The sequence below is a fragment of the Malus domestica genome, chromosome 08 (genome assembly GCF_042453785.1).
Source record: "Malus domestica chromosome 08, GDT2T_hap1".
Taxonomy (NCBI): Eukaryota; Viridiplantae; Streptophyta; class Magnoliopsida; order Rosales; family Rosaceae; genus Malus; species Malus domestica.
In genome coordinates, this window is record NC_091668.1 from 29,245,433 (window position 1) to 29,270,361 (window position 24,929).

At 36.3% G+C, this 24,929-nt stretch overlaps 4 protein-coding genes, 1 long non-coding RNA gene and 1 pseudogene across 8 annotated transcripts; 4 read left to right on the forward strand and 2 right to left on the reverse strand.

The window, feature by feature from the left end:
• Positions 1–1,516: 1,516 nt before the first annotated feature.
• On the forward strand, positions 1,517–6,613 carry LOC114826379 (peroxidase N1-like). Of its 2 annotated transcripts, none has more exons than XM_070826095.1 (3): positions 1,517–2,161; positions 2,272–2,483; positions 6,250–6,613. In XM_070826095.1, exons 1-3 carry the CDS (start codon positions 1,751–1,753, stop codon positions 6,611–6,613), a joined length of 987 nt encoding a protein of 328 aa, XP_070682196.1. In that variant the 5' UTR covers positions 1,517–1,750. The 2 variants fall into 2 exon arrangements, with proteins under 2 accessions (XP_070682196.1, XP_070682195.1); XM_070826094.1 differs by having other exon boundaries at positions 2,272–2,482; positions 6,243–6,613.
• Positions 3,220–5,596, reverse strand: LOC114823786 (uncharacterized). Its single transcript, XM_070826097.1, has 2 exons — positions 5,423–5,596; positions 3,220–4,473 (listed from the first exon to the last, which is right to left on the reverse strand). Exon 2 carries the CDS (start codon positions 4,448–4,450, stop codon positions 3,575–3,577), a length of 876 nt encoding a protein of 291 aa, XP_070682198.1. The 5' UTR covers positions 4,451–4,473; positions 5,423–5,596; the 3' UTR covers positions 3,220–3,574.
• A 6,000-nt stretch (positions 6,614–12,613) lies between the features above and the next one.
• On the forward strand, positions 12,614–14,059 carry LOC114822934 (peroxidase N1-like). The gene is made up of 2 exons (XM_070826731.1): positions 12,614–13,157; positions 13,279–14,059. The coding sequence occupies exons 1-2, from the start codon at positions 12,759–12,761 to the stop codon at positions 13,861–13,863; spliced, it is 984 nt and encodes a 327-aa protein (XP_070682832.1). The 5' UTR covers positions 12,614–12,758; the 3' UTR covers positions 13,864–14,059.
• Positions 14,060–15,739: 1,680 nt separating this feature from the next.
• Positions 15,740–19,884, forward strand: LOC114826642 (uncharacterized). Of its 3 annotated transcripts, none has more exons than XM_029107354.2 (4): positions 15,740–15,943; positions 16,305–16,695; positions 18,101–18,358; positions 19,503–19,884. In XM_029107354.2, exons 2-4 carry the CDS (start codon positions 16,426–16,428, stop codon positions 19,770–19,772), a joined length of 798 nt encoding a protein of 265 aa, XP_028963187.2. In that variant the 5' UTR covers positions 15,740–15,943; positions 16,305–16,425; the 3' UTR covers positions 19,773–19,884. The 3 variants fall into 3 exon arrangements, with proteins under 3 accessions (XP_028963187.2, XP_028963188.2, XP_070682199.1); XM_029107355.2 differs by having other exon boundaries at positions 15,753–15,943; positions 16,359–16,695; XM_070826098.1 differs by having other exon boundaries at positions 15,790–15,943; positions 16,154–16,695.
• Positions 19,885–20,331: 447 nt separating this feature from the next.
• LOC139198162 (mediator of RNA polymerase II transcription subunit 30-like) lies at positions 20,332–21,205 on the forward strand (annotated as a pseudogene).
• A 750-nt stretch (positions 21,206–21,955) lies between these two features.
• Positions 21,956–22,522, reverse strand: LOC103441927 (uncharacterized). The gene is made up of 2 exons (XR_011583377.1): positions 22,383–22,522; positions 21,956–22,270 (listed from the first exon to the last, which is right to left on the reverse strand). It is a non-coding gene; the product is annotated as an uncharacterized lncRNA (long non-coding RNA).
• Positions 22,523–24,929: the final 2,407 nt, after the last annotated feature.

Consider the following 24,929-nt stretch of genomic DNA (forward strand, 5'->3'; position numbering starts at 1 on the left):
CTCTGGCCTCCTTCTCGCTTAACTTCGGAGTTCCTAACCCGAAGCCAGTGAGCTCCCAAAATGCCTCGTGCTAGGTAGGGATGGGAATATACATTTATGGATCACTCCCCTGGGCGATGTGGGATGTTACAAGGAGGGAGTGAATAATGAATATGGAGGACGGAGAAAGGAAAAAGAAAGAAAAAAGAAGATGGAAGATGGAGGACGGAGAGAAGTGGAGCGGCCGGGGTGAAAGAAAGAGCAAAGTGAGAGAAGATATGTTAGGGTTTAGTTGTTAAAAGACTTTTCTAATAATAAATGAGCTTAAAAGTTTGGGAATATTGGGCTTAGAATAGAAATTAGGTTTTGAAGATAATACCCAAACAGATTAAATAATAAATAAAATAAATAAATATTAATTTAATATAATTATTCGGTTTGGTTCGGTTTTCAAAAACCGAACCAAAGGATTTCGGTTTGGTTCAATTTTTTTAATTTGGTTCGGTTTTTTCGTTCGGTTCGATTTTTTTTATTTTGGTTTGTTTTTTTTCGGTTTTCGATTTTTTGAACCCACCCCTACCTGGTAATCACTTCCTATCTCCATGCAGAGTGCTGATGACCCTCACTATGCAATACGTTTCCAGCATTTCATGGCGGTGATTAAATAAATGATTGGTTGAAAACGGCTACGGTTGGCAATTAGCCAAAGATACGCGGTAAAGAACACCACCAATAAAACAATAGGGTTTATATTTATATGTGGTTGACAATGTAGGTATAGAAAATTCAGAAGTGGAACCGTGGAAGGGTTCCATGTTTGAACAAAAACAAGAAAAGTGAGGTAGGACAGAAATTAGGTTATTATATATGCAATAAAATTAAAAGAAGAAAGCAATAAATAATTAAGAAAAGTGATTGAAGAATTAGCAATTCACGTGTTAAAAAGTTATTTGTTGCCGTCATATTCCGGAAGCGGATGTTTGGTACTTTTCGTACTGCTAAGATTGACACAGCTTTTAGTTTGCCATGTCTGTTTTGGATTTGTATAATATATGGATTCCAAGAAAATGATGAGATCTACAAGACTTGTTATTACACAATGAGTTTAGATAGAATTTGAGCGAATTAGGTGGTATATTATATTTAATTCGGAATTTAATATTGTAGGGTGTTTTTATATTTTGTTATTTGATTATTTCCTTTCCTATTTAGATACCTAGGTTTTCTAGGATTAAGAACATTATAAATAGATCATCTTGATCTCAGATTTGTAATATTTTAGTCTATTATCCAATAAACATGAACTTCCTCTCTATTTTTCTAATGCACTTTAGGACGTTCTAGTGAAAACATTTCGTTTGATTTGCTTATTATATTTCTCTGCGTCAAAAAGGAACAGCACCCACCATGCATTCATGGGTATGGGCGTTACAAGTGAGGAAAGAGTAAACCAAAACTTATTACTGCCGAGTGCGAGCAAGTTGTAACCCGACTTTGTTTGCCCTTACATATATACTATACATGCATATAATAATATAATTCATTCAACTTCTACGCGTTTAATTATTTGACCACCTCCTCTAAATACTTGAGGCTTCTTTCACTCTTAAACACAGCCAGCCGATTACAATACTCACAGAGCTAAAAGAACTTTGTTTCACAGCAGATATCATCTTCGTGCTAGCTAGCTACTTGCAAAACCAAAGCTATAAGCTGCGTCTAGCTTGCATATAAATATACGCATCCTTTAAGCACCAAAATCTACCACAAGATGAGCTCCTCCAGAATGTTATTAATGTACTTTCTACAGATACTAGTTGGTTTGGCTACCACCTTGGTGATGGTGCAAGGCCAGGGCCAACTTGCGCGCCTTGGATTCTATTCGCGTACATGTCCAGCAGCTGAGTCTATTGTCAAACAAACAGTTCAAACTCATTTCAACTCCAACCCTTCCGTTGCACCTGGCTTGTTAAGGATGCACTTCCATGACTGCTTTGTCCAAGATTGTGATGCTTCTGTCCTTCTTGACGGCCCTAATACTGAGAAAACCGCTGGGCCTAACCTCGGTTTAAGAGGTTGGGAAGTCATTGATGATGCAAAGACCAAGCTCGAAGCTGCATGCCCCGGAGTTGTTTCTTGTGCAGATATTCTCGCCCTCGCTGCCCGTGATTCCGTGGTTCTCGTAAGTATTCATTATTTATTTGATTGTTTCTCTTGTGCTTGTTAATTTTGAGTTGATATATCGGTAATGTGCCTACTCTCCTCTAATGTACATAATTTTGCTTATTGCAGACCAAAGGATTCACTTGGAATGTGCCTACTGGAAGAAAAGATGGACGAGTTTCGCTGGCCACCGAGACTAGTAATTTGCCTGGCTTTAGAGATTCCATTGATGTACAAAAGCGCAAGTTCCAAGATTTGGGTCTCAACACTCAAGATCTTGTCACGCTAGTTGGTGCACACACCATTGGCACCTCAGCTTGCCTGTTCTTCAGGTACAGACTGTACTGTTAGAAAAAACATATACCAAAACATGTAATTATGAATCACAGTGATCAAAATACAAATCCTATTCATAAGCCTGTAGCACAGAGAAGAAACTTACCTGCAGTCGAACTTGAAGAAGCAGCCATTCCAGATTCTGCAACAAACAAACAGTGCACCTTCTCCTCTCTCCAGTAATCAGTTTGCTTTAACTAATAATAGGTCTTAGTTCAATGATTGAGCGTATAAACTGTGAGAGCAGAGGCCACTATATATACACAATATAATCCTTGCCAAATCCCATAAGGATTCCCCTATTAGAATCCTTATAGACAACCAACATAGTATTTCAGCATAACATGGATTACAAATCCATTCTCAATATGACTTCCTATCCAAACTTGAAACAAATAACTTAATCCACGAATTCATACTCATGCTCATATTCTAACATTCTCCCACTTGAGCAAGTATGAAAAGTAAATCAATTCTATCAAGTTTATAATAGGGTGATCACTAAGTCTTTTGAGTTTCATCATAAACAATCTACCCGTGCATTTCAAAACACAGGACCAAAAGCTGTCAATTACAACCATTATGTAAATGCTAACTTCAAATGACATATGTTCAATTTGCACTTATAACATTATGACCAAACTGATACAAGCAGACCTTAAAATTGTCTACTCCCAATATTTTTCAAAACCAATTAAGGTCAACACAGATAGAAAACTATCAACTGCAAATTTATTCCAATACGATGAATATCATAACTTAAATTCAAAACAATTGCTCGAGTACAATCACAAAGATTCTCAAAGCATCAAACTGAATCAAGTTTCAAAACAATTGCTCGGGTACAATCACAAAGATTCTCAAAGCATCAAACTAAATCAAGTCCTACCTATCAGATCAATTAATCACTAAGATTAATACTCTGAAGATAATAAACTAGCTAACAACTATACTAGCTAAAACTTTAAATTTAACTTTAGAGAAGAACATTACTGCCACACCAGCTCTTCGAACTTCACAGTAGCAGCACTTCTTAAACTTTATTTTGCAATTGTCCTTAATGCAGCAATTGCTCTTTGTAAAACAAAATAACAAACTACTCCCACTGATCAAAAGACTCTTCACAGACATTAACTATCTCTTTGCCATTAGCTATCAGGTAATCCTTAAACAGTTCACAATCCTTTCTTAGATGACCTCGAGTTTTGCAGAAAAAACACTTAAGCTTGGCAACATTTTTAATTTTTGGTTTAAGATTGTTAGCAAAAGTACCAATCTTATCAGAAGGTTTTGAGCACTTGAAATTCTTACTTGAATTATTTCCAGCATTGTTGAATTTCTTCCCCTTTCCTCCTTGCACAAAATTCACAATCTCAACATCCTTGCCTCTTTCTTGATGTTGCCGAGTCTCCTCTTGAACACATTGTGTGATAAGCTCATCTATATCCCAACTCTTGTCTTGTGTGTTATAAGACACCTTCAGCTGAGAGTACTTGCTAGGGAGAGCCTGGAGGATCATGAATACCAGTTGCTTTTCACCAATATTGACATCCAATGTATTCAACTTTTTAGCAGCATCGATCATTTTCATGATGTGATCTCTTATAGAACCAGTACCTTCAATCTTGTATGTGGTGAGCATTGCCATGTATTGACTAATTTCTACCTTTTGAGACTCCTTGAACTTTTTCTCAATTGCATTCAAATAGTCAACTGCCAATTCATGCTTCTTTATTCCACCTCGAACAGTATCGGTCATGGCACTTTCAAGGATAGAAAGTGCCACTTTGTTGGCTCTGACCCATCTCTCTGCATCTGCTTTCTCAGCCCGTGTACATTGATCAGTCAAAATTGGTTTGGGAGTATCCAATGCAACATCAAAATCATTAAGTGTCAACAACAGTCCAATCTCTCGTCTCCACTTCTTGTAGTTGCTTCCCCTAGTGAGAATGGAAATATTGGCTAAGTTCATAGTCCTTAATGATATAGCAGATCCTGCAGTCGTTATGAAATCACAAGTGTGAACTTATTAGTTCCTGATTCCATTTCTGCATCCTTTTGCACATCATGACCATGATCACAAACTCATATATATAGTCTTAACAACGATTTGTTGATAAGCATAAATAGAATAAATGATATAACAAGAACTTAGTCAACACGCTGCAGAAATCATGTATCCTCAGGCACCGGAAAATTAATGGTGTCTCATACAAAATTTATATGACAAACAGTTTCAAAAGTTATCAAGGTTTAATCATAATGCAAAATTTGTATTCAAAGCTGATATCTTTATCTGTTTCTTACTACAGCATATTAATTCAAACTGATGTCCTACATTTATAGATTCCCACATGCAGCATAATATAAATTGTTATCATACCAGATTCAAACCAGATTCACATATTATGCAGAAGCCAAACAGATTCATATGCGCTAAAACATACACAGGCATTGAAAAAATTAAAAGCAATCATACCTTTTAATCACTGATTTCAAATTCACCAATGGAACAGTGGAAGTGATTTAGAATTTGAAAACATAAGCTTTTAGCGCTTAAAGGAAAAACCCAGATTTTAATTTGTGCATACATATATTTAGTAAGGTAATCTAAAATTTTCGAACATACCTCCTGTAGATTCAGTGGAGAAATATGCAACAATAGACAACCAATAGATGTCTCATGCATAATGATGTAATATCAAAATAAAACGATCATCAGAATCAGAAGATCATGACTTTGCAAGATATTGAAAAATTATAGCCTTATATGTAATTTGTCATCCATTGCTTAAGAATTCCTAACTGGCAGTTTTAATTAGTTTGGATTTTTCTTTAATTTCGATATCGGTATTTCAAAACTCAAACAGAAAACCTCGATTCAAACTGTGCATCAAAATAGGTATGCCAATACTGATAAATCAACATAAATCATCAAACATACCTCCTGCAAATGAGTTTCAATTTGAAATAGCGCAACGGAGATAATCATCCAACTTGAAAATACTAGTTTAGAGATTCATGGGAGAAAAACCCAGAACAAAACTAGATGAATGCTTTGTGTAATCCAAAAACCCCAAACTGGGGAGAGAACCCCAACCTTTAGTTTTGCAGGAATTCCAACGGAAAAGGTCTTTTGGAAAATTTAAATGGTAATATTTTAAAAACCCGTTTTGTTGTTATCTGTATAGTTGCAAACCTCAGAATCCGAGTTCGATTTCTCATGTTTGCAAAATAAGGGTTTTTATTTTATTTTATTTTATTTTCAATAACTTACGAACCAATCGATTTCAAGACTGAATTCATAAACATGTAATCCAGGCTCTGATACCACATGTTAGAATAAACATATACCAAAACATGTAATTATGAATCACAGTGATCAAAATACAAATCCTATTCATAAGCCTGTAGCACAGAGAAGAAGCTTACCTGCAGTCGAACTTGAAGAAGCAGCCATTCCATATTATGCAACAAACAAACAGTGCACCTTCTCCTCTCTCCAGTAATCAGTTTGCTCTAACTAATAATAGGTCTTAGTTCAATGATTGAGCGTATAAACTGTGAGAGCAGAGGCCACTATATATACACAATATCATCCTCGCCAAATCCCATAAGGATTCCCCTATTAGAATCCTTATAGACAACCAACATAGTGTTTCAGCATAACATGGATTACAAATCCATTCTCAATAAGACTTCCTATCCAAACTTGAAACAAATAACTTAATCCACGAATTCATACTCATGCTCATATTCTAACATGTACAACTTCACCACCACCGGAAATGGCGCTGATGAAACAACCAATTTATTCCTTGCCCAATTACGATCAATTTGCCCTGAAAATGGTGACACGGCCAGGCGTGTTGATTTAGACACGGGCAGCGCAAGTAGATTTGATGCAAATTTCTTCACAAATTTGAAGAATGGTCGCGGAATACTTGAGTCGGATCAGAAGTTATGGACCGACGCCACCACTAAAAGTTTTGTCCAACGATTTTTGGGCGTGAGAGGCTTGCAAGCATTGAATTTTAACGTCGAGTTCGGAAAGTCGATGGTGAAAATGAGTAACATCGGTGTAAAATCTGCCACAAATGGTGAAATCCGCCCCATTTGTTCTGCAGTCAACTAACGAAATTCGCCAGATTTTTCTACTTAATTAATTTGATTTATTATTTTGTTGGCACAATCAAGCCATGTTGTATTACTTTGTTTTCGTTTCTCATGTGTCTTCAATGAGAAAGATACTTTGATCTCATTCTTTGGTTTCTGTAAGCTGTTTAATATTGTTCTTTTAATTGAAAGTCATATAATTCAAAGTAGACCTATTTTCAGTTGTGACACCTAGTACTTTTCACCAAATCTTACTGTAACCCTAACACTTTATATTGATCCCCTTTACAATGTACTTTTCCTCCTTGTCCCACTTTATTCCTACACTATATTGTGTCACTTTAACACTTATACTATTTTCCAACGTCCCTTCTTACTTTATTTCGTTAAATAAGTTAAAAAGAGCCATTAATTGTACTACAGTGACATAAGCAATTCAGTCTTTTCAACTATGTTAGTAAGACCCATGTGTGCTTGGAAATGGGTCATTCTCAAACCAAAAGGTGATTTCTCTAAATTGAAAAATATAAAGAAGAGATCGATAATTAAGGGTACTTATTTCTAATTATGCCTCTTGTACTCTTCACTTAATCTGTCGCACTTTACCTCGGAACTGGATCTTCTCCTGAGCACAAGGAGCGGATCCTCCTGACCAACACATGTGGGCCGTTGAATTTTCATCCAACGACTATAATTATGATAACTGTAAAGGAACCCCCTATTTGTAACCATTGTATTTTTATCCAACGATCCATGTGTGTTGGTTAGGAGGATCCACTCCTTGTGCTCAAGAGAGGATCCAATTCCCTTTTACCTCATATACCCTTCTTTTGTGGCCCCACTTTACCCTATTCAGTCAATGAGATTAGGGAAGCGTTACCTTCGCGAATGTGGCAGAGGTTCTTTGATCTATTGAACAATGAATATGGGAATAAGTGAAAGAAATTGCAAGTTATATTCTACTCAGGAAGTGGCAAAACATATTCCAATATTGGAAATTCTTTGCAGATTCAGTCAATACAACTAATCACTCATATGAACAACAGACAAAAATGAATGTTCTTTTGTAACAACTGCATACTACTTCATATGCTCATACTTGCGGATGTTCTATGACGAGCTCGGAAATTTCTCGGCAACAAACAAAAAACCCCCCTGAAGGAACAAATTCAGATCCGATTATCCGAGTAAGGAAGAATGGTAACTATAAAATCCACCCCTCAAGCCTAGAACTCCACTTCCTGTAAACTGATCCTGCTGGACGCGTAATAGGAATCGCTCGGTCAGATATCCTGCCTTTCTATCAAGCGCCGCTGGTTGCCTCACCAGCCTTTTTCTTCTCCATTTTCTTCTTATTTCGCAATGCATTCTTGCTCAATGTCCTTCATTAAATTTGCATGAACAAGCATTTCATAATAATATGAAAATCCTTCATTAAGGAAAGAGGAAACAAGAAAATTACGTAAGTTCATTACGACAAAATTTAATAAAGGGGCATTTTGATATAGGCGCCTCGTTTTTTAATTTTTTAGACTAAACATACACTCCCTATATTTATGCATTTATTATCCATCTCCTGGGCATTTCGTTTTTTTTTTTATTTTCCTATTATCCCTATATTTATGCATTTATTATCCATCTCTATGCATTTTTTTATTGTTTGTTATAATATTTACTTTTTTTGTGTGAATATAGTAGAATATTTATAAAAAAAATTGTTAAATTTTATTATTTAGAAGACCCAACACATAGTAAAGATTTGTTTGATTATATAGCTACATCTAGTTACCTATAATATGGACACATTTAGTTTTATAGTGGATTTGATTTTTTGTATTTCTTGGTACATTTGGAATGTAAATGTACCAAAAGGGTTATCTGATAGAGACATTTGGTTTTGTGGTACATTTGAGATTTTTTGTTCATTTGGTCTTTTGGTACAATAGGAATCTAAACATACCAACATGATTACCTGACAATGAGCATATTTGGTTTTATGGTACATTTGAAATTTTGGTACATTTGGTTTCTTTGTATATTTGAAATCTAAACGTACCAAAAAGGTTACATAGCAATGGGTACATTTGGTTTTTTGGTACATTTGAATTTTTGGTACATTTGGTTTCTCGGTACATTTGAAATCTAAACGTACCAAAAGTCGATACTTTTGTTCTCAAATGTACCATAAGTTTTAAGTATATTTTTTATATATCTATACATAAAAAAAAATGTATTGAAGACTTTTTATTGATACAATTTTAATAGAAAGAGTATTTTTTTTAAATACTGATAATAAGGAAATGAGGAATTAGTTAATTATTTTTTTTATTAAAAAAATATCATTTAATGCGCAGAAGGGGATTGAGGAAATTAAATTCCTATATTATAGGCAATTAGTTGCTAAGCTACCTTATGCCTCTATATAAATGCATTTAAATTAATGACATGGAAATTAAATAAATAAAAAATTATTGAGGTGGCAATTGATTGAAGCACCTTAATCAAATCTTTAAAAGAGATGAATGTTTAATCTAACAACTATAGAAAATATGTAAATCTTTAAAAGAGATGAATGTTTAATCTAACAACTATAGAAAATATGTAGGGCATTCTAATTTTCCCTTTAATAAAAGGCTTTACACACAGGATTGTCAATATTTTATGTATTATGAACTCGCCCATGATCTGGATAGAACCAACTTAGAAAAATAGAAACCAATACAAGTCATGTATACCTGAGCCTGAACAGCAGGAGCAGCCTTAGCATGTGGGGGCCGATATGCAGCAGGTTTTTGTGCAGGCGGGTTGCTAGTGCTTGCTTTTGCAGAAGTTTGAGAATTTTTTGACCTTTCTTCCGGAAAAAAACTATCCAATTTTCTCCGTGAACCACAAAACATACAGGTAATAATTCAAATCCACAGTCAACTAAGTTTGAGAATTCTACACGAGAGCAATCCTGAAGTTTCGTATTGAGAATAAATCCCATATTAATAAGAGAATAGATATTACATATATTTGTAAGTAATTGAACTACTATTCATGTTACCAATTAATTTTAGGGAACTTTAACGAAAAGCACCCGATACTGTTCACTTTAACGAAAAACCACATTTTTACACTAAAAAGTCAATCCTGATACTATTCACTTTATCCTTTATTTTGTCCTTATCATTAAAACTCAAAGTTTTCAAGCCCTTTTCATTAGTTTTCCTTTAATTTTATATAAGACACTTTCAGATTCTAGTATATTTTGACCGCGATTAAAGAAAGAATTGGCTGAAAACGTCTACGTCTGAGAAAAAGCCAAAGATAAACGGTAAAATACACCAACAAACAACAGTAAATAAATATACACACACACATGGTTGACAAAGTAGGAGTAGAAAATTCAGAAGTGGAAGGGTTCCATGTTTGACCAAAATTAAACAAGAAAAGGAAACTACACATGCATTCACGGGTACGAGCGTTACAAGCGAGGAAAGAGTAAAACCAAAACTTAGTACGTACTGCCAACTGCTAAGAAAAGTCTATAGATAGAGAGTTGATCTTTCCTCTTCTGGTTGACCCATTTTTTTTTGGCCGACATTCTTTATCCTCGCATACATTTTCACGGATAATTTTATAGACTTTCAGTGACGAATTTAATCCAGAAAATCAGGGGCGAAGCATACAAGGGACGGGGGTGGGCCATGGCCCCTGCATTTTCCTGAAAAAAATAACAAACTAGAGAAACCATTAGAACTGAAGAAATACTTAAGAGATGTTCACCTAAGAATGAGGCCCAGTAATTAACATCATATAATTTTGATGTTTCGAAAAAAACTAGAATACTAGAATGTTACTACAACAATAGAGTTACTCACATTATATATAGGCAGAAATATACTAGTGAAATATAATAAGATACAAATTAGTAGTTGTTTGCTTCTAAATTTGTCATGGGCCTTGCGTGTAGGTGGGGAATGAATCCGGATCCTTTTGGTGAGGATTTCGAAGATTCGTAAATCGTGTCCGTTTATCGTACATCGTACGGTCATATATTATTTTAAATAGTTTTATTTTAAATTAAACACAAATAGTACTTGACAAAAACTGACCGTACGATGTACAATGAATGAACACGATTAACGGATCCCCCATGATCCTCACCAAAAGGATCCGGAGAGGATCTTATTGGGTGGGGAGTTTCCTTGAACAATAATTTGGTGATTGCGAGTGTGCTACTACTAGTTATCGCTAGTAGACGGGATTTGAGTGATGGAGATTGCACTTAATTTGACTTCTAACCAAAAGATTGTGTCATTAAGTGGAAATGACTCACTTTAAGTTCTTTCTTTGCCTTGTGTATTAAGGACTTTACGTATGTAGATAATTATATCACAATATGCAAGTGGTGAAGAGAAAGAGAAACTGCTTAAGTGCTTTAGTGAAGAGAAAGAGAAATTGCTTAAATTAACAAAGTTAAGTTGTGCATGTATCTTTTTTGCTCTGTCAATGAGAGCCTTGTAGTTAGTACGCAAACTCGAAATTTGAATGGCAGCTATTGTTTAGAGGTAATGGATGCGATAAGCTTTTGTGCATATGAAAAGAAAGCTTAGCGTTTGTTGGAGCCTTGGAGGTAACTCACAAAGTGCTTCTTTACTGATGATTGTATGATCAAAGGGTGGAGCGATCATTTCCACGTGATGCTTTTACTATAGTTCTACAACTTGCATGTTTAGTCATCATGAGTGTTAATTGGTTGGATTTGTCTCGTATCCTTAATAAGTTTGTAATTGCAAAGTTGTGGGTTTTTCTTTTTGCTTGTGCGACCTCTTGGTTACACTTGACATGTCTTCTCTATATATGTTCTTAAGTCAGTTTTAATAAAGTTTATTTGTTTCAAAAGAAAATTCCATATATGGTAAATGAGTCATTTCAATTGTATTATATTTTAATCTGACTTGGTTGGCACCATAGCATGTGTCCACCAAATCCTTGGTAATCATTTTCCTCTCTCCATGCAGAGTGCTGATGACCCTTTCTATGCAATGTTGTTTCTAGCATTTCATGGCAGCGATTAAAGAAATGATTGGCTGAAAACGACGACGGTTGGCAATTAGACAAAGATACGCGGTAAAGTAACCCACCAATTAGAAAATAGTGTATATATTTATATATGGTTGACAAAGTAGGCGTAGAAATTTCAGAAGCGGAACTGTGGTTCCTTGTTTGAACAAAAAACAATAAAAAAGTGATGTAGAACAGAAATTAGGTTGTTTTATATGTAATAAAATTAAAAGAATAAAGTAATAAGTAATCAAAAAAAGTAATTAGATAATTGGTAATTTACATGTTAATAAGTTATTTATTGTTATTATATCCCGAAAGTGGATGTTTTGGACTTTCATATTGTCCGGATTGACGCAACTTTAGTTTTACATGTCTGTTTTAGACCCATATAATATATGGATTCAAAGAAAACGATGAGATTTACCAAACGACTTATTACACAATAAGTTCAGATAGAATTTGGACGAATTAGGTCGTTTACAATATTAAATTCTGAATTTAATATCGTAGGATGTTTTTATATTTTATTATTTGTTCATTCCCTTTCCTATTTAGATACCTAGAGTTTCTATGGTTAAGAACAACATAAATAGGTCATTTTGTTCTTAGATTTGTAATTTTTTCGACTATTATTCAATAAACATAAGTTTTTTCTCTCTTTTCCTAGTGAATTCTAGGGCGTGTTAGCGAAAACATTTCATTGGATCCTTCTTATTATATTTGGCTGCGTCAAGAGGGAACAACACCCACCATGCATCCACGGGTGGGCGTTAGAAGTGAGGAAAGAGTAAACCAAAACTTATTACTTCCAAGCGCGAGCAAGTTGTAGGCCGACTTTGTTTACCCTCACATATATAAGATACATGCATATATAATATAATTCATCCAATTTCTACGCGTTTAATTATTTGACCACCTCCTATAAATACTTGAGGCTTTCATTCACTCCTAAACATAACCAGCAGATTACAATATTCACAGAGCCAAAAACTCTTTGTTATCATCTTCGTGCTAGCTAGCTACTCGCAAAACCAAAGCTATAAGCTGCATCTAGCTTGCAATATATACACACACACACACACGCATCCTTAAGCACCAAAATCTACCACAAGATGAGCTCCTTAATGTACTTTCTACAGCTACTTGTTGGTTTGGCTACCACCTTGGTGATGGTGCAAGGCCAGGGCCAACTTACGCGCGTTGGATTCTATTCGCGTACATGTCCGGCAGCTGAGTCTATTGTCAAACAAACAATTCAAACTCATTTCAACTCCAACCCTTCCGTTGCTCCTGGCTTGTTAAGGATGCACTTCCATGACTGCTTCGTCCAAGGTTGTGATGCTTCTATCCTTCTTGACGGCCCTAACACTGAGAAAACCGCCGGGCCTAACCTTGGTTTAAGAGGTTGGGAAGTCATTGACGATGCAAAGACCAAGCTCGAAGCTGCATGCCCCGGAGTTGTTTCTTGTGCAGATATTCTCGCCCTCGCTGCCCGTGATTCCGTGGTTCTCGTAAGTATTAATTATTTATTTGATTGTTGCTCTTGTGCTTGTCAATTTTGAGTTGGTATATCTGTAAAAACAACTATATATTCATACTCTCCTCTAACGTACATAATTTTACTTATTGCAGACCAAAGGATTCACTTGGAATGTGCCTACTGGAAGAAAAGATGGACGAGTTTCCTTGGCCACCGAGACTAGTAATTTGCCTGGCTTTAGAGATTCCATTGATGTACAAAAGGCCAAGTTCCAAGATTTGGGTCTCAACACTCAAGATCTTGTCACGCTCGTTGGTGCACACACCATTGGCACTTCAGCTTGCCAGTTCTTCAGATACAGGCTGTATAACTTCAACACGAGCACAAATGGCGCTGACGAAACCATCAACCCTAAATTCCTTGCTCAACTGCGATCAATTTGCCCTGAAAATGGTGACGTGGCCAGGCGTGTTGATTTAGACACGGGCAGCGCAAATAGATTCGATGCAACTTTCTTTACAAATTTGAAGAATGGTCGCGGAATACTTGAGTCGGATCAGAAGTTGTGGACCGATGCCACGACTAAAAGTTTTGTCCAACGATTTTTGGGCGTGAGAGGCTTACAAGCATTGAATTTCAACATCGAGTTCGGAAAGTCGATGGTGAAAATGAGTAACATCGGTGTAAAATCTGCCGCAAATGGTGAAATCCGCCGCATTTGTTCTGCAGTCAACTAACGAAATGACCCAGATTCTTTGATATTTCGACTAATTAATTATTTTTGTTATTTTGTTGGCACAATCAAGCCATGTTTGTATTACTTTCTTTTCGTTCCTCATGTGTCTTCAAAGCAAAGGATACTTTGATTTCATTCTTTTGTTTCTGTAAGCTGGTTAATATCATTATTTTAATTCAAAGTCGTATATTTCATTTTATTCTGTCCCACTTTACCCTATTTTGTCAACCAAATTAGATAAGCGTTAGCTTCGCGAATGTGGCAGCGGCCGTTTGATCTTTTCAACAATGAATATGGGGATAAGTTAAAGAAGTTGTTAGTTATATTCTACTAGGGAGATGGCAAAACATATTCCAATATTGGAAATTCTTTGCAGATTCGGTCAATACAAGTAATCAATCATACGAACAAGAGACAAAAATGAATGTTCTTTTGCAACAACTGCATATCCCTTCGTATTGTAACCGATTTGGTAGAACAGAACATGTCGTAAATATCACCTTTTTTCCATCTCCTACTTGCAGATGTTCTATGACGAGCTCGGAAATTTCTCGGCAACAAACAAAAAATCCTTCTGAAGGAACAAATCCACACTCATATCTGAGTAGGGATATATGCCTAATTCCATAACATGAATTATTAGACAGTGTAAAACAATGAGCACCGCACCATGTAGCTTCTGTCATGTTCTTTTGGTGTTGATATATTGATAAACGGGATCACCAGTGTCTGTCCTCCATACGGTGACATTCTTGTCCTGATCTCTCCATAGCTGGTACAATCATATATGCTAATCACTGAATCATATTTTATCACTATAAGCCTCGATCCATCTTCACTGAATCTTGTACTCGTGCAAGAAACGTCGTCAAGCTTGATACCGGGTTGCCCATTACTAAACGGGGGCCCATTCCACAGTGACTCCTAATCTCAATTAAATCTCCTTTCTAAATGTGATGCTACTCTCTACATTGTTTCTTTTGTCCTCTTATTTAGCTCAATCTATCAAAAACGAAAACTACTGAAGAAATCAACCAAACACTAAGAAACCGAAAGCGGCTACTAATATCATCATTCTTCTGCAACCAAACGGCGCCTAATTCATCTTCAGCAGGTTTTATACATACATACATGCATACATATACATATATATTATATTTCCATAAATGAAAACAATTCACCGGCTATTGCTGCTGGGAAGAGACTAGATGAGAAGCCACCAATTCCAAACACCTAAACCCAGCAAACCCAGCAAACATTCAGTTAAACAGTCGTACAGATACAGACACGGTACGAACAGAGCAAAGAACTGAGCTTACACTTGGGTTTTGCTTTTTTTTTTTTTTTGGCAAACTGGTTTTTTCTTTTAGAGGCTTTTAAATTTGGAAATTGTATATAACTCATTTATTTTGAGAAAAACTAATCAAAATGGTTGATTTGAGTTTTAACCAAAATAATAAAAATGTGTTGTAAGTGAATAGTATCATAAATGACTTTTTATAGTAAAAATATTTTTAACATTAAAAATGAACCGTATAAAAAATGTTTCGTTTGTTAAGATTTCCATTATTTTGTCTATAAAACCAACTTTACAATTCTGTCCATCAACAATGTAATTACTTTGAATAATTATTTTTTAACTTTGTTTTTATCTTATCACGTCATCAAACGACTTATGTAATTGATTTTTTAATAGATGTATGTCATTATAATTAAATCACAATTTTGTATTATACCGTAACGTTAACTGATAACGTATGATATTGTAATTTTAATAAAACTTGAGAATTCAAACTGTAATTTACCGTAAAAATAAAAACAAAAATTAGTAGAGATAGTAGACAAATATGTTTACTGTTTTAAATGGGCCGGACATCGCAACCGACCGCTGATTTGAGTAAGTTGAAACGAGCGGCGTAGATGCTAAAACCCTTAAACCCGCGTATTATCCAAGCTGCGACCCGAAAAGCTTCAGAAGAAGAAGAAGGGTCGGGAAGGAAGGAGGCAGCGACCTCACCTCCTTTGTGCTCCTCCTCCTCCATCACAATTTACAATTACAGTTTACAACTCGACGCAGCAAGGTATGAAATCCTCCTCTCAGCTTTCTGTGTTCGTGGAGATTAATATCATAACTTTGCTCTCTGATTATTCTGTCTTTTTTGAAGGTGATTTGAATTTCTTTCAATTTTTTTTAATAAATTTGTTTGCTTTTTGATCATGCGTTTCCAATTTTTTTTTTCTTGGATTTTCAGAACCCATAAAACTAACCCCTTTCTTTCCAGAATTTTTAGGACCCTTTGCGATTTTCGTCATAATTTGGGATTTATTTCTCCTATTATTTGGTTGTGTTAATAGAATAGGATTTGACGTTTACTTGGTTTTGTTGCATTGTTTATGGTTAATATGTAATTGGGCATGTTATACTATCTGGTTTGTAATTAGTTTTCGTGTTTTTCGACAAATTCATACGGGCTAATTGTTCAATGACACTTGAAGAATGCTAGTTTAGAAGTTTGAAGCTTCATGTGAGAGTTAGAAGGCACACGAAGATTATTTTCCGAGGATGAACACCGTTCAGATAACATCCTGCCAACCTAGCATCTATTTCAGGAACCCATCTCAATCTCTCCGCCTCTATTCTAATCCGTGTTTGCTTCCAAATCGTGCTAAATGTCTCCTTGGAACTTTATTGAAACCAAAACATAATGCACGAATCCGGCAACAATGCGTGGCTGTACTGAACAACCAGCAATGCGGGGTCGTATCTAAGTACCACCGATCTGCACCTGTCTGTTTATTGGGTGGCAAGGGAAAGAATGAAAACGGTGATGAGGTAAGAGACCTTTCTGCATGTTCCTACAAAATACTTGAGTTATTTATTATGCTTGAACTGTGTTCCTTTAAATGTAATGGAAATTTCATTCGAGTTACTAACTGTCTTCAAAGTTTCTGCCTTTCCTTATTGATATTGGTTCAAATGTCCCCTAGGAACCATCTGATCTTCCTCCCCTAAATTTTTGAGATTCCGGTGCTTTCCCGTAGAAATATCAGGATTGTTCTGCTAGGGGCCAATTTTGTACCTTTCATGCGCCTCATTGAATGCAAGTAGTTAAGTGCATGATTAGTCATGTAGATCTTAAGTTGAATGATAGCTTTATCTTCTCATAAGTCTTGTCTTTTTCTTAATCATCCCTCCCGATTCTTCTTAAGTAGAGCATCTGATGTATTTAAAAGTACCATCAATCACATGACCTGCTTTCATTCACTTAATTAGTTGATTTCACCAACACTCCCCTAATTTAACATTCATATATTTAGTCGGTCCAAATTGTAACTTATGATGTACTTTTTTAACAGAAATAGTCCTTTGAGTGCCAGTTGTTATGTCAGCATAGCATATAGACCAATTAAATCATTATTCTTAGAGTGGGAGGAGAAATTTCGAAGAAATCATATGCATAATAAGAAAAATAAATAAGCAATTCTTATCCACAAGATCAAACATATTTTAGGTCACATGCACAATAATTGCTCTTTGTTTAGCATGAATAGTGAAGATCAGTTTGCTCGTAAATATGACCAAGTGATGCTTAGATGATCACCAAAAATAAAAGTAAAATTATAATACACAATTTACCCGCTAAACTCAATAATGTCACTTAATGGGGTTAAATTATAAATGTGTTATTTTGAAGTTCAACAACATATGATACATTTTCTAAGTTAAGAGAGCAGTGTTGACATTTATTATTTACTTAAAATTTGCAAGTATTTGGTGCATTACCTATCTTATGCATCAATCTTTGAGTCTTCGAGTACACAAGCATATAGACTAAACAGGGTCAGAAGCACAAACTTTTTGTCTGCTACTTACTCTTTTTAGGGCTTTATGGAAAGAAAAAAATCCTACATTTTCCTATCATGTTTTCCTTGTCGTCATTGTAATGTTTCTTCTTTGGATTTGAAATGATGCTTTGTATGCATTTTTATTAAAATTATCATGATTTTTTTCTGTTTTTTGCTTAATCAAAGTCAATTTTGTAGAGTAATTGGTGTTGGGTATTGATGGGAGGAATTATTATGTATTTTATGGCATATGTATGAAGATGTGTGCCCAAATTATAAAAAGGGAAAAGTTGAGAAGGATGGATGCTCATTAACTTCTGCAAGTTTCTTTGTAAGCGTGCAAATGCATTCCAGTGACACCATATTCTCACTGCACTTCTTAATGCAAACAGGGTTCCCCCTGGAAGGCTCTTGAGAAAGCAATGGGTAATTTCAAAAAGGAAGGGTCAATAGAGGATGTGCTACGTCAGCAGATTGAAAAGAACGAATTCTATGAAGAGAAAGGTGGGGGCGGAGGTGGCAAAGGAAGGGGCGGTGGTGGTGGTGGTGATGGTTTAGGTGGCTCTGGTGGAACAGAAGATGAAGGCTTTGCTGGAATCATGGATGAAACACTGCAAGTGATTCTAGCAACTGTTGGGTTTATTTTTCTGGTAATAATCCCACACTCTTGCTGTTTCTTGATCAGGCATTGTGTATTTCTTGTGTTTTACCATTTTATCCTCATCAATAAATTATGTTCTTCTAACTGTTTTCTTAGCAAAGGGTGATTTAGGATTTTCAAGAAGCAATAATGTCATTGAGTATTCGAGTAAAACAGTTATGATTTCTGTTTTAATTTCTTCAATGTGATGTTTTGAATAACATGCTTTACTAAAGAGGTTCAAGTTGATGCCCTTGGAAAGATATTTCTCAAGGCCTTTACAGTTTCACCTCTTTTTGTTGATTTAGGCTGGGAAATAGGAAAACAATGAGTCTTTAGGAAGAGTGTTGGGCGGGGGAAACAGCTTCTGTAACCTTTTTTTGTCGCTCATACAAATCATCTCATTTTGATACTGCTTTCAGTGCAAGGTTGTGTTTAAGTCCGTCCTTCTAATCCTCTGACTGTTTAACAGACTTGTTGGATTGTTTTCATAAAGTTGGCTTGTTTAGAAATAATGTTTTACTGGTTCCCTCTCATGCATTTGGAAGTCTATAGTACCTTTTAAGATACGAGTCTTAGATTTGATTATTGTTAGTTCGAGGATGAATACTTGTGATATGGTTCGGAGGAGATGGTCGTCTTGGCGTCTTTGATTCCAAAGGTGGATGTGTAATCGTTTGCTCCTTTATTGGTCATTGCTCTGTACTTGTGGCAGGGATCGTTTAGGGAGTCTAATAAGCTTGGATATTCCAATTTCATGCAAGGCCGTATTGAGTGAGAAGTATAAGTTCTTCGGAGGGAGAAAGAAGGATATGGTGCAGGGACGATGGGATGTTTTTCGGTATTGTGGATGGAAAGGAATATGATGATTTTTTAGGAGCTAGTGCGTGAGGAGGTGGATCATTTGTGGGATAGGGTTGGATTTAGTGCGTCAGTGTCTTCCGAGTTAAAAAATAATTCTTTTCGGGCTATTTTATTTTTCTTACTGGAGGGCTTCTGTGCAAAAAGGTCAAGCCTATTTATCCTAATATTTTCAATAAGAGCTATGATAATTGCTAGTAGTTGTAGATCATCTGATAAAGAATCTGGATGTGGAATATTACTGTTTTACCCAATATGTATTTACATTTCAAACTCGAATGGTTTTCTTGCAGTATGTGTACATCATCAGTGGTGAGGAGATTACTCGGCTGGCAAAGGACTACATCAAGTTTGTGTTTTCAGGGTCCAAGAGTATCCGTTTGCAGCGTGCAATGTACAAGTGGGGAAGGTTCTTCCACACGTTGACTGAGAAGAAGGAATATGATAAGTTCTGGTTGGAGAAGGCCATTCTCACCACCCCAACTGCATATGATTCGCCTGAAAAGTACCGCAATCTTGTTAGATCTCTAGAACCAGATTCTGATGACGATGATGATGAATAGTGCAAATCACATTGTATAAACCCTTTCCCTCGACGTTGTTCCATTTCCTGTTTATTTCGGAGGATTGTATAATTTTTTAGTGCAAGTTATTCAGTTTCTTTTTTGGGTATAATTTTCCAGTTTAAACCCTACATTTTATAGCTCTTTAATAGTAAAGTTGTTGCTTTTTCTGCAGAACCTGCATTTACCAAGCTTTCCTAAGACAATGTAGCAAATCCTTGAACATTCTCTCCTCCGTTGTGATTCAATCAAGCTCGAAAATGTGGATTGCTCGAAAATTCAATCCCGACAGCCTCGCCCTTGACTGTAATCGAAACACAGACGGGAGAGTCCCATAGTTTTCACTTTCTCTTTGTTTAAATACAAAATTTAAAGAGAAATACAAATCATCTATCAACCTATACGTATAAGAGCTGGAAAATATTGAAAGCTGTGACGTAAAGAAGAGATCTGCTGGTGGGGAGAATTGAAAGGTGGAACAACGATGGGGAGGAATGGTTTATCCCTTCCCTTGTAATTTGATTCAGTTTGTTTTCGGGGTTGGTGGGTTGCTGCTTAGATGGGTTGTTCCTGGTTAATGCAGGTTTTTTTTTTTTTCGGTTGCTGCCTCTTAAGAGCCTTTGTTGTGCTGCTCTGTTGAGTGAGCTTTGTTTTCTTCTATATCTTGTTGCTTCCTATTTTCATGGCCTGCTAAAATTGTGTTGAAGTAAAATATTATTCTGAATCATTTGTCACCTACCACAGTCCAAAAAAAGGAAAGAAAAGGACGTTAATGAATTAACATTAAGCCCTAAGACGACGCAGGAGCTAGCAACGGAAGGACAGAAGCATCTAGAAGAAACCATCGAGGCAGCTTTCTAAATTCTCTCGTCCATGAACAACGAGCTCTGCACCCCAGCCACAGCGTCAGCTGCTGCTAACGCTGCAAATGGTCCTTCCTCCCACTCGGTGTCAATGATGATGATTCATCTTCTTCTGAAAACGCTTACCCATCACCATGGAGACTTAGTTGGTGCTGCTGGTCCTGGTACTGGAGGATCTCTTGAAGAGGCTGGATTTCGGTATAAGAACTGTGTGGCCTCGCTTCGTACTTGGAATCTCAAGCTTGGTGAAGTGCAGCAAAAAGTGTCAATACATAATCTGAAATGTCATAACAATCAATCCCTTAGTTTTGACTCGTTCATTATCTACGAGCTTATGTGCATGTATATACGGACTTTATCTCAGCTTGAATGTCATTGGTATCACCATTTGTTAAACATAATGCTGATTCTGCAGATGGATCACCAAAACGATCAAGTAAAACTTTCTACTGACCTTGTTTTTATTTATAGGAGCTTGTGAACAAGAACACGTGTATCAAATTTCTTATCGATCAACTACGAAATCTTATTACTGACGTATGAACATGGCAAAGTCCTTGTTCCGTCTGAATCTGACTGGCTTCGGAAGGAATCTCAAAAATAGGTGTCCTCAGCGCTGAAAAGTTTGCAGGTGATGCTGTTTTTTTGTATTAACTTTGCGCAATCAGCGGAGCTTTGATATTCCTTACTTGTGTACGCACCTTTTCCAATCAGTTTAATGAGTAGTGAAGGTTTGTACTTCTGATGTTAAAGATCAAGTTATCGGAACAAATTTCTGGTATGATTAGCTTATTTCTTTGTTCATTTTCATGCATGCGTGTTGGAAACGCCAGAATTCCTATAGATTTTCTGTAGAAACAAAAAGAAAACACCATCCAAGTCTTAAAAGATAAATCTAATGACGGGGGACTCCTGTGAAATGTACATGCCAACGGTGTCAAGAGTGTTAGCCTGTCTCCTCGAGAAAGGGTGGCCTATCAGCTCATTTCTGTCAACATCCAGGTATGCCATTTCCTACATTTACTCAACTATGTATAATTTACGCAGTTAATCTCTCTCAGTCTCATTTTCGTGATATATTTACTGTAATAGCCGTTTGGACAGTTCCAGCTTTTCAAGACCACGATATCTCCCTCTTCGTGCAGTAAATCCTAATTTCGTTCTTCTTATTTTACTAATTATGGGCATGCATTTTCAATATTTCTGTATAATATTCATTCAAAATCGAGAGAGCCATATGCCGATACACGTGACATGTGAACATGAAATTAAAAAAGATACGGTAACTTGTAAACTTGAATCAGAATCTGGAGAGTCATATGCCAGAACATATGCCGGTAAATAAGGGCATGCATTTTCTTCTTACAACACACATACAATGTATATCGTTTGTACAAGTTCCTTTCCCATCAAACAAATGTGATGTTTTTCTGGTATGGAACGAAATGTCCATATAATCATATATGAGCCTTAATTATAATCTGTAAACGGAACTATAAATAATGCTTTTCTTTGCAGCATTGAATTGCACCGATGAGCATCTCATCAACCCCATACTTGAATCTGAAACCTGAATCCAAGAGCTTCTTTGACGACAGACCAGGTGTTTTCTCACCTTTAGCCTCCCTTAAATAGCTGCATAGAATGATCAAATGAACCGAGATGAAATATACTTTGATTTCAATCTCAAGATTGGAACACAACGAGAGAATCACGTTCATAGTATGAAGAATAACATTTGACGTACCTTACTGAGGGTATTTGAAACTCCGGGTATTTGGCAGAAAGAAACTCAGCCGTTTGTACAAGGGTTATGACATGTGATGAGCAGTTGTACCTCCCTTTTGCATCATGATGTTTGAAAAGGAAAATGTGCGCTCTGGCAACATCATCGACATGCACCATGTTAGAGTATAATCAATGGTAGATATTGTGCCTTTTGTCAACTCAATGTAAGTGCAGTTAGTTACGATTGTTGGTGAAGCTGTAATGATCTATGGCTTTATTATAAATAGTAGTTGTGATGTAAAAACTTCTTAGTTAAGCAAAAGTATTACAATTTACAAAAACCACTCATTTCTCTCCCTTCGATCTTTCTCTTTGTTGGAAGTTCAAATCAAATACAGTGGCCGAAAGTGGTGGAACACCTTTCAGAAAGTGATGGAACACTTTTCAGAAATTGTTGGAACATTTTTCAGAAAGTGTGAGCTGCTAGCCGAAAGGTTGTGATGTTTGTTTATTAAAAGATGGTAAACACCATTATTGATTGCATGTGTGTGTGTATTTTTGTTTATTAAAAAAACCCACTTGTGTGGCTCCTTTTGTTTCTGCAAGTATAAGAAAGCCTTCCCGTAAGGCTCTTAGTAATTCCCAATTCTCATTTTCAGCTTGTAACCTTTAAGAGTTATAAACTCTTCTAATATTTAAAAGTATTTTGTTATCAACAAGTTTGCTACTTCTTTCTTTTCATTTGTCCAATTTTATTGAGAGTGATAGTGAGAGGTGTGATAAAGTTAGAAAACTTATCACCCACATATTTTTTGGTATTGAGTTAGTGAACTTTGAATACCAACACTCTTTCTCTCTCTAAATTTCATCATTTCTTGATTAATGGCTGATCAAGAAAGCTAAGCTCATCAAGGTTACCAAAGACCAAAGTCAGTGTACCGTGAATGGTGTTGGTATATGGTCCAGCCCATGATGAATGTTCTAGATTATTCTAGTAAGCAAGTGAGGTGGCTAGAGCATGCTAGACAATTCTAGCATGTTATTAAGTTGATGGAAGAACCTAGAGAGTACTAGCTTCCTTGGTTGCAAATGGAAAGATCTAGAAGCTACAATTTTGTGGCTAGTCTAGAATTATCTATGCTAGAGGTTTGAACAATACACTAGAAACTAGTAGAATGCCAAACCCTCACCTATAAATATGGGTGTGATGTTGTAGTGAAGTAACCAATTAAGAACCAAGTGTGAGTAGCAAAGGATCAAGTCCAAAGCTAGAGTTCTACTCCAAGAGTGAGAGTGAGAGTGTTCCACTACACATTGTGAGTGAAGTTTAGAGTGATAGAAAGTGTGTGTCATACTTTCTTGTATCCATCAAGCCTTGTCTTTGGCTTGGTAAGACTACTCTTGTTGTACTCACATTTTTCATATAGTGAAGATTGATCCTTGTTTCGTGGACGTAGGTATAAATTGCCAAACCACATAAATTCTTGGTGTCCATTTTCTACTTTACCTTGTGCATTCTCTATCTTGTAGTACCGACATTCCTAACAAGTGGTAACAGAGCCCGGTTGGCTCGTACTACGAGATGGAAGGAAGTGGCACTATGATCAAACTCACCAATTCCAATTGGGTAACATGGAAGCCAAGGATGAAGGACATTATCTATTACAAGGATCTGCATGAGCCAATTGAAGGAGATACCGTTAAGCCCGAGAGCATGTCTGATGCCGAGTGGAAGAAGATGAATCGCAAGGCAATTGGCACAATTAGACAATGGGTGGATGATAGTGTTTTTCACCATGTGTCTAATGAAACCAATGCTCGCAAGTTTTGGACGAAGCTTGAGTCCTTGTTCGAGAAGAAGACCCAACCAAGAAAGCCTTTTTGATCAAAGAGCTCATCAATGTGAAGTACAAAGATGGTTTAAGTGTAGCCGAGCACTTGAACAATTTCTAGTATATCATCAACCAGTTGGCTACTATGAAAATGACGATCGAGGACGAGCTACAAGCACTCTTGTTACTTGGATCCTTGCCAGACAGTTGAGAGACCTTTGTGGTGAGTATAAGTAACTCTACTTCTAATGATGTTCTTACTCTTGATAATATTAAAAATAGCATGCTCAATGAAGAAACAAGGAGAAAGATTTCTGGCACAGATAGCAACCAAGTATTTGTCACAGAGAACCGCAGAAGAAGCAAGAGTAGAGGGCCTAGAGATCATGGCAGGAGTCTTAGCCGATCTAAGTCAAGGTTCAGGGGTGTATGCCACCATTGTGGCAAAGAAGGCCATATGAATAAAATTGTTGAGTTTGGAAGAGAGAGTAAATAGAAGGAAACAATCAGAAGAAAGATGATACTGGTAATACCACCGCTGTCATACGTGGTGATGTACCAGAAATATTGTCTGTTGGTGAATGTCTGCATATGGGCAACTCTGATAGAGACATTGAATGGATCTTTAACAATGGAGCTTCCTTCCATGCTATGTCCAAACGGGAGTTCTTCAGTACATACAAAGAATGTGACTTTGGCATAGTGAAGATGGGGAATAAAAACTATTCCAAAAT

Bases quoted from the DNA above. Each gene is read 5' to 3' on its own strand.
- LOC114826379 (XM_070826094.1), top strand. From the start codon at position 1,751: ATGAGCTCCTCCAGAATGTTATTAATGTACTTTCTACAGATACTAGTT. The intron at 2,162-2,271 runs GTAAGTATTCAT...TGCTTATTGCAG, and splicing joins CCCGTGATTCCGTGGTTCTC to ACCAAAGGATTCACTTGGAA. The intron at 2,483-6,242 runs TGTACTGTTAGA...CATATTCTAACA, and splicing joins CCTGTTCTTCAGGTACAGAC to TGTACAACTTCACCACCACC.
- LOC114823786 (XM_070826097.1), bottom strand. From the start codon at position 4,450: ATGAACTTAGCCAATATTTCCATTCTCACTAGGGGAAGCAACTACAAG.
- LOC114822934 (XM_070826731.1), top strand. From the start codon at position 12,759: ATGAGCTCCTTAATGTACTTTCTACAGCTACTTGTTGGTTTGGCTACC. The intron at 13,158-13,278 runs GTAAGTATTAAT...TACTTATTGCAG, and splicing joins CCCGTGATTCCGTGGTTCTC to ACCAAAGGATTCACTTGGAA.
- LOC114826642 (XM_029107354.2), top strand. From the start codon at position 16,426: ATGAACACCGTTCAGATAACATCCTGCCAACCTAGCATCTATTTCAGG. The intron at 16,696-18,100 runs GTAAGAGACCTT...TAATGCAAACAG, and splicing joins AGAATGAAAACGGTGATGAG to GGTTCCCCCTGGAAGGCTCT. The intron at 18,359-19,502 runs GTAATAATCCCA...GTTTTCTTGCAG, and splicing joins CTGTTGGGTTTATTTTTCTG to TATGTGTACATCATCAGTGG.